The 11,491-nt window shown below is 58.4% G+C and overlaps 1 protein-coding gene across 4 annotated transcripts; it reads left to right on the forward strand.

The window, feature by feature from the left end:
• The first annotated feature begins 696 nt into the window (after positions 1-696).
• IRF5 (interferon regulatory factor 5) lies at positions 697-11,226 on the forward strand. 4 transcript variants are annotated; one of them, XM_082847035.1, is made up of 9 exons: positions 697-763; positions 5,415-5,620; positions 7,589-7,778; positions 8,210-8,274; positions 8,764-8,797; positions 8,975-9,217; positions 9,444-9,836; positions 9,926-10,044; positions 10,352-11,226. In XM_082847035.1, exons 2-9 carry the CDS (start codon positions 5,426-5,428, stop codon positions 10,595-10,597), a joined length of 1,485 nt encoding a protein of 494 aa, XP_082703161.1. In that variant the 5' UTR covers positions 697-763; positions 5,415-5,425; the 3' UTR covers positions 10,598-11,226. The 4 variants fall into 4 exon arrangements, with proteins under 4 accessions (XP_082703161.1, XP_082703162.1, XP_082703163.1 ...); XM_082847036.1 differs by having other exon boundaries at positions 9,023-9,217; XM_082847037.1 differs by lacking the exon at positions 8,764-8,797 and having other exon boundaries at positions 9,052-9,217.
• Positions 11,227-11,491: the final 265 nt, after the last annotated feature.

Here is an 11,491-nt window from a genome sequence, read left to right on the forward strand (position 1 = left end):
TGTAGTCAAGATAGCGGTGAGTGAAGGGGTGGGACAAGCGACCAAGGAGCTGACCCTGAGAGACCCGGAAGGTGATCAGGGAGGGGACCTGGGGCAGGCAGGTGCGAAGGTTGAGAATTAGAAAGGAACAGAGTAGCCTGAGGATCCCTGTCTGCAGGCGCGTCGTGGAGGGGTTGTCTGAGTCTGGGTGCCAGCGACCCTCGGCTGGGTGCCAGTGACCCTCGGTAGAGTTCGCAGGCTGGCGGGCGAGGGCCGGGGGCTGTCTAACAGTCCGCCCCACCGCGCTGGTACGTGGCTCGGTTGATCGCCAATGTCCGCACCGATCTTGAGCTCCCGGAGGGACAGGCTGGGAAGCTCCCGGGCCCAGCCGAGCACCGCGGCAGGGTGGGGTGGGGGGCTAGGGGTGTCGAACGACTATTTCGCGCTTCCCGATGGCTGAAGGAGCCCAGTACTCACTCAAGGCTACCTCGCCGCCTGGCGTCTCCCCCAGGCCCTGGGCTGCAGGGGGACCAGCCTGGCCCGAGGCTCAGCCCGGCCCCTCGGTCGCTGGGTCTGCGCGGGGACCCCACGGTGGCTTCGCGGGGCAGGGCGGGGCGCTGCCCGCGCACCCAGGCTCGGCGGCCTCGGCCCAGGGGCGGGGGCGGTGATGCGGAAGTGCCGGGAGGGCGGGCGGACAGACAAGCGCGGCTCCGGGAGGGCGCAGCTCGGCCCCACCGCCTGGCCCGTGCTCCCGGGCGCAGCCAAGCGGGCGCACCGCAGACAGGTAGGTCCCGGCTGCCGCGCGCTCCTCTCCGCGCCCGCGGAGCACCCGCTGGCGGCGGGAGGGGGACCGGAGCGGGGCGGGCGCGCGGGAGGAGTCAGCGCCGGCTTCTCCTGGCGCCGGAGCTCGGTGAGGGGGGGACGCGGGGGGGTCGCGTAAGGCAGGGCGCGCCCCGCCGTTCTGGCGGCCTCCAAGATGCCTCCTACGTCCTGATTAGCGTGGGGTGCCCCGCACCAGCAGCCTTCGTCCCGAAGGCGCCCGGGGAGCCCGGAGGCGCGGGCGGCGGAGTAGGCACTGCTGCCAGGGGCGCCAGCTCTGCTGCTTCTCTCCCTTCGTCTCGCCACCGCCAAGGATGGGCAGCGCCTGGGCTCCCGGCTTGGGCCATGGGAGGGGCAAGCCCCGATTCCCCCTTTCTGTGCACTCCAATCCCTCTTCCCCTGGCACCTCTCATCCTTTCGAGTAAGAGAATGAGGTTTAAAAAGGTTCATCCTCCCTGGATCTTAAGGCCAATGGCAAGAATTCGGGCAGAGAATGTGTAGTAAGATGGTGTCAGGCAGAGGCGCCGGCCGTCCTTCGACTCGTGGCCGAGAAAAGAAGGCGCTGACTCTCCTCTAACAGAGAGGAACCACGGGCGTGATACTTCTTAGACTAGTTCCCCCGAACTTAGAAACGAAACAGTTAAGAGTCTAAAAGTGGAAGGAAAGTGAGACCAGCGTGACCGTGATGCGGGATAGGAGATGGTGAACACCTGCGCCGGGGTTGTCTCCGCGACCCCAGAGCCGCCGGATCCGGCACTCGGGATCAGGGGCTAGGGGGACTTTCCCGCCCACGCCGCCACCCTGGGCACATCAGAGTGGGGACGAGGGCGGGGGCGCCACCAGCCGGAGAAGCGGTCCGAGAGGCAGACCCTAAGCCAGCGCCCCGGGCGGGGTAGGGGGGTGGTGGTTCTGTGGGCTGGCCCAGGAGGCGCGGGCAAGCCACCCGGGGAGCAGCACCTGCGGGGGCGGTCCAGAGGGCAGGGCCGGGCCTGGGTTCCACGAGCGCCCAGAGCTGGGACGAGTGACCAGGACCAGTAAGGACGAGGGCGGGGCCGATGCAGGAAGCTAGAGCCCCTCGGGAAGGGCAGCTGGGCCAGAGCAGAGCTATCGGGCTAGGGCGCTGGGGCTTCCAGCAAGTCAAGAGAAGCCATGGGAAACCACCCTTTTTTACCTAAAGGCCCCATCTTGGGGTTTTCCCCCTGCGCCTTGGTCTTACCCCACCGTGCGCCCCAAATGAAGCCGAGAGAAGCTTCCTTCGCCGCATCAGCTGCCCCAGAGCCTCAGCTATTCTCAGGGTGTGGTCAACTCACCATGAGAGGGCGCGGCTTAAGGTCTTGCCGGGGCAGGGAACCCCTTGCCTTCTCCAGGAGCTTGGTGTGGAGTTTGTGGGGAGACGTCTGAATCAGATAAACTCAGGAGGTGCAAGGGCTTTCTGATCTGCCCACTGTTGGGGGCTGCAGAGCTTCCTCCCCTAGGGGGTCCCTGGTGCCCACAATGTTCCAGGCTCCTCTGGTGGCTGGCTCCTGGGACTTCAGGAGATGTGGGGCCTTGCCCCCTCAGGAGGAGCTCCTGGGCTGCCCCTTCACCTCTGGGGGCTTCCTCGGGTCCTCAGCAGGCCACACCTCCTTTGATGTTCCCCTGGAAGCTGATGCATGCACTTCCGCCTTTCCCCTCTTCCGGTGCTCAAATCCACAAGGGCTGAGGGCTGCAGACTGGCTCAGCTGTCAAGGATCAGGGCAGACCCCCTGACTAGCCTGCCCTCTGATGGAAAATCAAGTCCTCTTCCCAGCAGCAGGTAGGGGGTGTAGGATGGAATTTCTCAGGGCTGTGCTATAGCTTCTGGGACACCCTGGGAATCTGGGTGGCTGCTTCTATGTGGAGGGAAAGTAGGGATGGAGCACAAAGGCACCGAAATTCGGAACTCCTGGCATTGGGATAGTCTGAATCAGATCTAAGCCTGTCTCCCTGTGGGAGGAAGCCACCTTGGGGAGCTGATGCTGAGCCTGGTCCTGGTGCACCTAGAGGCAGGCAAACCCCTTGTGGCTGAAGACCCTTCTGTGGCATGCTGGACAGACCCTCTCTTCGCCCTGGTCAGGCTTGTCATGGGAGGCTCTCTCCACAGCCCCTCCCTGTACTGCTTGAAGGGGTTGCACCTTACTGTCAAGAGGTCAGTGTTATAATTTCAACATCTTTGTGTTGAAAAGCAGTGTTGTTCTAGGCCAGGCAGTGTTCCTCACCCTGATTTCCTCCTTGCCCTGTGCAGAGGACTCGACCTTTCTGGCCTCCCAGCTGCACCACCACCTATGGCACAGCTGCGGGCTGACCATGTGTGTGGGTCATCAGGAAAGCTTGCCTTGTCCTCTGTGTCAACAGAGCTTTCCTCTGTCTACCTTCTCTTAGCCAGAATGGCCTGCTACTGGTGACTGCCACCCTTCTATTCTAGGACCCAGGCCTTTGGGAGGGTGGGGATGCTACAAATACATATTGGGTGAAGCTCTCCAGTGCTGTGAACCACACAATGTACAATGACTGCCAGTGGGCTTGGGGGTTGGGGGATGGGCTACAAGGTGAGAGATTGAGAATTTGGTCTGGGGGACCCAAATGTGATTCTCTCCACATCCCTTCCCTCCCCCAGCTCACAGTGAGTCAGGTTTCCGAGTTGTCCGGTCTGGCCACTTTCATTTCCCTTGGGGCTGGGTGGAGGCTAGTGCAGAAAAGGGAACCGAGCCACCCATCTTCTGAAGCCTGGGGGCAGGGCTGGACGCTCTCCTGCCTTCCCTGTCCCGGCCCAGCGCTGGGCACTGCTCTGAGGAGAGGCCTGCAGATGAGACCCCTTAGCGACGTTGAGGTGGCACTTAGCTGCCACAACCCAACAAGGTACTGGGGCAGGCCTGGGAGGATGGTGTGTGTGTGTGTGTGTGTATCCCAGTGCAGGCCAGGAAGCCCGCCAGGGCTTGTGTACTCCCAGAAGCCGTTGCTCCCAGCAGCAGTCCGGCCTGTGGTTGGGTGGCTTTAGCTGTTAGGAAGTTCTTCAACCTGGGTCTAGTCTGTCTCAGTGGAGGCTGTCCGGGTGTTGACTTCAACCCTAGTCTCTTTGTCACATGGTGGTACCTCTCACTCCCACCCCACTGCGTGTTCACTTCACCTACCCAGATATCCCATTTCCTTCAGTCATTCCTTCCCTGACAGGCCTGCCTCCCTGAGACCCTCACCTGCAACACAGCCCCTGCAGCCTTCCTCTTGGGTCTGGTCTCACCCTTGAGTCAGAGGAGGATCCTGGGGAGAGCAGGGCTGGTTGTGGGGCGGGGGTGGGGGGAATAAACAGCTGGAGGACAGATGCTTCCAACATCTGGTTGGTATTTCTTAAGTCCTATTTTGGTCCACTGAATGGCCGGGTGTCCGGGAGGGGGGCGAGTGGTGAGGAAGAAGAGCAGGAGGCACTCCTGGCCTCGAAGAGGTTTTGCCCCCCCCACCTGGAAGGTGAACGAGATGGGGAAGAGGCAGTGCGAGGCTGAGTAAGAGCCCCAAACCACTCATCTCAATGGAGAAGAGTTCAGGACCGCCCATGGCACTCTGGAGAGGGGCATGTGAGTGCTGGGGGGCCCACCCCAGAGGCCAAGTGTGGGCACCCTTGTTCCAGGAAGCACGGCTTCTGGAAAAGACCCTGGCCCACCCCATCCTCATCGCTACCACTCCCTCTCCATTACTTGTGGAGCATCTTCTGCGAGGGACAGTAGTACCAAGGAAGTGGGAGAGGAGCATGATGCCGGGTCAGTGTGTGCCCTCTTACACACACGCTTGCACACCCATCTAGCTCACATGTGCTCAGAAACTAGAGCCCCGGGCGGGAGGCAGCCTGATTTCTCATCGTGGCTCAGCTCTTTGTTCCTTCCTTGACCAGAGACAGAGTCCCCTCTGAGTCTCAGGACGGGGGTCTATGATGGCTTGGTCCTTTCTGTCTCTGACCCTGGCTCACAGGTTCCACCTTTGTCTTAGCTGGGTTTCCTAGAAGGTGGTTTGGTGAGGGGTTCTCTGGAGGAGAGGGAGGGAGCAGGGGTGGGGCAGGAAGAAATCTAAGCAAGGATGTGGCCTCAGCTGGAGACTGGCTTCAGCCCGAGCCCTTGAGGAGCCTGGAGCACACATTTGCTCCACCTGAAGCCAGGGGACCAGCCTTCCGTCCCCGTGTGTCAGTCACCCACTGGCTGCGGGCTGTCCCGCCAGAGTGGAGGTGTGGGCCCGGCCTGGGAGTGAGGCAGCGAGGGTGGCTCTGTGCTGTGCCGGCCTCACAGCAGCGGGGGAATTGATGCCCTGCCTGGCACGGGGCGTCCCGGTGGGGCACCCACAGCATCCACTAGAGCTGTACACCCCCTCCTTCCTTCCCCCCAAACACAAAGCCCACATGCAGGGACCCTGTGACAGGAAAGCTGGTGGCTGGAGAGGAGAACTGACTTGAGCACCTGGATGGACGGCAGTGACTCCGGCCGCCCGTGCTGGAGGAAGGGAAAGCCCTAACGGCCCAGCCCATGCCTCGGCCCCCCCAAGCACCCACACGTCCCCTGCTGCAGGGAACGGCCAGCTGACATGCTGATGTGCTCCCCCTCTGCTCTCTCTGGCAGACGGCTTTGCCATGAACCAGCCTGCCCCCGCTGCCCTTCCTCCGCCCCGCCGCGTACGGCTGAAGCCCTGGCTGGTGGCCCAGGTGAACAGCTGCCAGTACCCGGGGCTTCAGTGGGTCAATGGGGAAAAGAAATGCTTCTATATCCCCTGGCGCCATGCCACGCGGCATGGTCCCAGCCAGGATGGAGATAACACCATCTTCAAGGTAAGCCCTGGACAGGCGTACCGCCTGGACCTCTGAGGCCCCCCTCCCTAGAAGAGAACTCCCTCTACATCTCAGACTGGCCACTCTCCTAGCTGCCTTGCTGCGGGTGACCCCAGGCCTGGGCTAAGGGGCCGCAGGCATCATCACAGTGCACATCTTTCTAACCTGATCCCCAGAGCAAGGTGAGGACTGAGGGACCCCCCAGGAGACCTTCCTGTAACTCTTTCTCTTCCTCCTTGTTCTTGTGTCATTTTCATCACACGTGAGTGCCTGTCCAGGGTGCACGTTTGGTGTACACAGACGCTAAAAGAACACCACAGTATTCCCCCTTAATCTTAATACTAGGAGGGAACTACTGTGAATATTTTTTGCTTACATTTCCAGTTTTCTGCATGTGTGTGTATATGAAGTGCAAACATGGAATCAAACCATAGATTCTATTTTATAACCTGTATTTTTCACCCAACATCAGGACTAGCTTTCCTCTCCAACAAACGCCACAGCACCTTTAGTGACCACTGAATGTTCCACTGGAGGGGTCAGCACACTTTAGTCACCCAGTCCCAGTCTTTGGACGCCTCAGGTGGCTTTCAGGGTCTCTTGTGTTGAAGACCACATTGCCATGGACGCCCTCTAAACTCTTACCCACGGTACATCTGAAATGATTTTCTTTGGGGTTAGTTCCTCATTAAACGTTTCTGGGTCAAAGGGAATGCTTCGTTTTAAAGCTTTGGCTCTGTATTTCTTAGTCTTTGCCTTTGGTATTTACCTTTTCAAGGTTCCTTTCAAATCCATTTCTTATTTTTGAATAGGTAACATGGTCATACAATTCAACATTTAAAAAGTGCAAAATGTCTCCCTTATGGGAGACTGTCCCCCAGGCACCCAACCCCCTCCTTTGGGGCAATTAGTATTATCAGTTTCTTGTTTATCCTTCCTGAGAGATTTTTGTGCATATACAAGCAAATGTATACCTATGCTTTCCCCAACTTTTGACAAAAATGGTAGATGTTCACATACTCTTCTGTACCTCATTTCTTGAAGATTACAACATGTTAGTGTATCAAAACTTCCCTGTTTTTGTTTTGTTTTTCTTGCTGCCCAGTATTCCATTCTATGCGTTGGCCATAATTTAACCAGCTCCCATTAATGGACATTTAGATTATTTGGGGTCTTTTTCTTTTGTAAACAGAGCTGCAGTGAATAACCTCGTACGTGCAAACTTTTGTGCAGATGCTTCTGCATCCATAGGATAAATTCCCAGAAGCCAAATTGCTGGGTTAAAGGGCAGAAACATTTGTAATCTTGATATCAACCAAACTGCCCTCCAAAATAATAATACCAGGAGTTCCCTGGTGGTCTGTAGTGGTTAGGATTTGGTACTTTCACTGCCACCGCCCGGGTTCAATCCCTGGTCAGGGAACTGAGATCCCGCAAGCCGTGCAGCGGGGCCAAAAAATAATAATAATTATGATAATTATAATAATACCAAGAGCTGAAGTGTACAGAGTCCATCCCAAGTGCAGACACAGTTCAGAGAGTTTATGTGCATTAGCCCTGAGTCTTCACCGCCACACTGCAAGGTAGGCACTGTGTTGGGGAGATCAAAGCAAAGAGAGGCAAAGTAACCCGCCCTGGCACACAGCGGGCGGTGGCAGATTCCGGATTCAGTTCTGCTCCAGATCCCATGCTCTTATCCACCATGTTACCCCATCCTCCTCAGAGACTGTACCTATTTGCCACCTTAGGACCAGTGAGTACAATGCCCTTCAAAGCACCTAGATTTCCTTTCGCTTGTTGGAGCCCCAAGGGACTGGCCTCCTATCTCCCACCTTGCAAACGGACACTTGGGCTCCACCAGTGTGTCGCTGAAGGTTTCACCGCACAGCAGCGACTCCCACTGGCCAGGAGGGGCTTTTGTGAGGGGTGAGGTTCTCTGTGGTCGCCTGTCTTGTCTTCCTGACATAGGCCTGGGCCAAGGAGACAGGAAAGTACACCGAGGGGGTGGACGAGGCCGATCCGGCCAAGTGGAAGGCCAACCTGCGCTGTGCCCTTAACAAGAGCCGTGACTTTCGCCTCATCTATGATGGGCCCCGGGACATGCCGCCTCAGCCCTACAAGATCTATGAGGTCTGCTCCAATGGCCCCACTCCTGCAGGTATCCTGTCTGGCCCTGTGTGGGACACCTGGGAGGCTATGCAGGAAGGGCCAGGGGCCCCTCCAACGAGCAGTGGTCGGGGGCATGCTGCTAGGTCATAACATCCAGGGCTCCCAGGAGTGGATCATTTGTGAGGCCAGGAATGGCTTGGCATGGACCAGGCCCCCAGGTTTGTCTTCCTCAACCCATCCTGGTTCTTGGCTCTTGGCTCTTGGCTCCAGTGAATGTAGGTCGGGTGGCCCAGGGAGCAGAGTGCCGTGGGGTCAGGGGCATCCTTAGTGATTGCTGGTGGCTGTGCAGCCCTTCACTCACTCTGTTTGGGCAGCTCTGGGCAGGGGGAGAAGCCACAGCAGGAGCTGCCACATGGAGCCCTGGTGGCCTTCCTCCTCCTCCCCCACTGAACTCCTTCTTTTCTCTCCCTCACTCTGCAGAGTCACAGCCCAGTGAGGATTACACTCTCGGTACAGGAGAGGAGGAGGAGGAGGAAGAGGAAGAGGTGAGCTCCGGGGCCGCTCTTCGCAGCGTCTGCCTGCGCTGAAGCAGTGGGCCTTGCTAGGGCGTTTCTGCTGTCCTACTCTGCTGTAGGATGGAGCAGTTCCATTCCTCTGGAGCCCTGCTGCTGTTTCTGCAGCTCTTCTCTGAGTTTCTTCTCTCGGGATTCTGGAGACAGGAACAAAGTCACCACCTTGAACCTCCCTGGGACTTTGTTGGTATAAAGCATGCTCACACATGGTCTTGCCCTCAGCAGTTGGGGCTTAGTAGGTATTACCACCTGCAGAAGGTGGAAACTGGGGCGCTGAGAGCCTACTGACGTGCCTGGGATGGCCGAACTGGGCCTGGAGGCAGGTTCTGGCCTCGCCTAAGCGGAAGACCAGGGAATTGCCTTGTGGGTCTCATTCTTTAGCATCAGATCAATTTAATAACCTGTCCTCCCTTCTCTCTCTCTGACCTCCTCCCTCCTCCTTTGCCTGTGTCTTCCTTTCAGCTCCAGAGGATGTTACCAAGCCTGAGCCTCACAGGTGGGGCTGGGAGGCGGTGTGGTTGGGGGTTTAGTATAAGGAGGAGCTGCAGGTACCACGGGTACCTGGGAGGGGGCTGAAGGGAGGCTGGGGACGGCCCAGGGCTGGGAGTAGGTGGGCCTGGGAGGCAGCTCCTGGAAGTGGCATTGAAGCTTTGTCCGCCGCCACCTTCCGTAGAAGCAGTGCAGCCCGGTCCCCCCATGGCACCCTATTCTTTATCCAAAGAGGATGTCAAGTGGCCACCCACTCTCCAGCCGCCTGTGGTGCTGGGTCCCCCTGCCCCTGGCAACCCTGCTGACTATGGGGAGCTGCTTTCTGAGGTCCTGCCAAACCCACAGCCTGGGACCCTGGCTGCCAGCCTGCCCCCCACAGGCGAACAACTCCTGCCCGACCTGCTGATCAGCCCTCACATGCTGCCTCGTAAGGACCCCGGGGGGGCTGGGCCGGGAAAAGCAGCGCTGGGAACGTGGAGGATGACGAGGAAAACAAAAACGCTCACGCCAGTCCCTGCTTGGGTGGAGGAAGGAAGTGGGAGAGCTGAAGATGGCCTGGCCATGGGGCAGAGAGGGCAGAGGAAGTCAGTGGGCTGCAGAATGGGGAGGCGTGGGGCTCACGGGTGGGGCGGGGCTGCCCCTCTGCCCTACAGTGACCGACCTGGAGATCAAGTTCCAGTACCGGGGGAGGCCACCCCGGGCCCTCACCATCAGCAACCCCCATGGCTGCCGGCTCTTCTACAGCCAGCTGGAGGCCACCCAGGAGCAGGTGGAGCTCTTTGGCCCTGTGAGTCTAGAACAAGTGCGCTTCCCCAGCCCCGAGGACATCCCCAGCGACAAGCAGCGCTTTTATACCAACCAGCTGCTGGATGTCCTGGACCGCGGGCTCATCCTCCAGCTACAAGGCCAGGATCTGTATGCCATCCGCCTGTGCCAGTGCAAGGTGTTCTGGAGCGGGCCCTGCGCCTCAGCCCATGGCTCACACCCCAACCCCATCCAGCGGGAGGTCAAGACCAAGCTCTTCAGCCTGGAGCATTTTCTCAATGGTGAAGGCCCCATGTCGTGTTCTTCTTGGTCTCCTTTCATCCAGGGGCATGGCGCCAGCCTCTGATTAAGGGTCTCAATCTCAATGCAGAGCTCATCCTGTTCCAGAAGGGCCAGACCAACACCCCACCACCGTTTGAGATCTTCTTCTGCTTTGGGGAGGAGTGGCCTGATCGCAAACCCCGAGAGAAGAAGCTCATCACTGTACAGGTATACCCCCACCCCCCACCCCCCAACTCTGCTTTGGTTTGAATATTGGGGAATCCTGGGGCTAGGCCCTTGCCCCACCCAGGGTGGAGGCACAGGACCCCCTGGGTGGTGTGAACTCAGTGGTCAGAGTTAATCAAGGATCAGTGCTGCCCACACATAAGCAGCCTTTTTATGAAGCAGAAGTTGGTGCCCCGTCTTCCTGGTGGATGCAGTCCACCACCTGACCCCTGGAGGACGCCTTCATGCACAGCTGGGTTGGACAGCCCTGCCAAGGTTCTCCCTGTCCTTTCTCCTCTTTGCCCCCCAGGTGGTGCCTGTAGCAGCTCGGCTGCTGCTGGAGATGTTCTCAGGGGAGCTTTCTTGGTCGGCTGATAGCATCCGGCTACAGATCTCAAACCCAGACCTCAAAGACCACATGGTAGAACAGTTCAAGGAGCTCCATCACATCTGGCAGTCCCAGCAGCAGCTGCAGCCTGTGGCCCAAGCCCCTCCTGTGGCAGGCCTCAGTGCTGGCCAGGGGCCCTGGCCCATGCACCCAGTCGGCATGCAGTAATGCGGCTGCAGACAGTGAGTGGCCCAGGCTTCCAGGGTGGCTGTGCAGACTGATGTGGAGGTGCGATGGCCTCACTGGGCACCTGGTGGGCGGCAGGGTCCTATCTCTGGGTTCTCTGGAAGTGGATCTGGGTCACGAAGAAGAGGGAAAAGAGGCCCGAGTTCCAGGTTCTCCTTAGAAGCTGACGGAAACTGGAAGCCAATTTTGCTTTGAGGACTCCGTCTTCCTGGATATGCCTCTCCTGGGCTGGGTTGGGGAACTGGGGGAACTGAGCCATCGGCACCAGTGAGGAGGGAAAGAACTCCTCCTGGCTCCAGGGGGCCTAGTTGTACAGAGGGAGTTGCCCCAGAGTGACCCATACTTGTGGTTGCCCCCATTTCTTCTGGCAAAAAGAGCCAAGTGCTGTGGCTCAGGTCTCCCTGGCAGGTCCTCTGCAGGGCATGGACCGGATATTGGGGTTCCCTAGCTTGAGCCCCACTTCCTCATCTTTCTTCCTCCAGAGACAGAGATGAGCACTTAGGTATTACACCAGATACTTAAGGCTGGCAGCTACCTCCCTTCAGAGTCTAAGATCCTGGGGTAGAAAGTGGAATTTTACGTATTTTTGGATTAATAAATATTAAAAAAGAGACTCAGCTATTATTTTCCAGTACCGGTTGTTCCCATGCTATTCTACTAGACCGTATGTCTCATACCAGCTGGCCCTCTTTCCCCCAGCACCTGCCCCCCTGCTCTGGGGCCGCCGACACAGGGAGGGCTTGCCTTCCAGGCTGATGAGTCAGCGGGGCCTTCATAAGCACTCAGCTGGCTGGCTTTGCTTTCCAGGAGGAAGCCGGCTGAAGCAAGGGCGTGGACTTTTAAATGTGTGCAGAATCTAAAATCCTGTCCAAATCA

The sequence above is a fragment of the Leucopleurus acutus genome (genome assembly GCF_964270905.1).
Source record: "Leucopleurus acutus genome assembly, chromosome: 9".
Classification (NCBI taxonomy): Eukaryota; Metazoa; Chordata; class Mammalia; order Artiodactyla; family Delphinidae; genus Leucopleurus; species Leucopleurus acutus.

Excerpts from the sequence above, each read along its gene's own strand:
- IRF5 (XM_082847035.1), top strand. The coding sequence starts at position 5,426 with ATGAACCAGCCTGCCCCCGCTGCCCTTCCTCCGCCCCGCCGCGTACGG. Across the intron at positions 8,275-8,763 it reads AGGAGGAGGAAGAGGAAGAG|CTCCAGAGGATGTTACCAAG; the intron begins GTGAGCTCCGGG and ends TCTTCCTTTCAG. Across the intron at positions 8,798-8,974 it reads ACCAAGCCTGAGCCTCACAG|AAGCAGTGCAGCCCGGTCCC; the intron begins GTGGGGCTGGGA and ends CACCTTCCGTAG.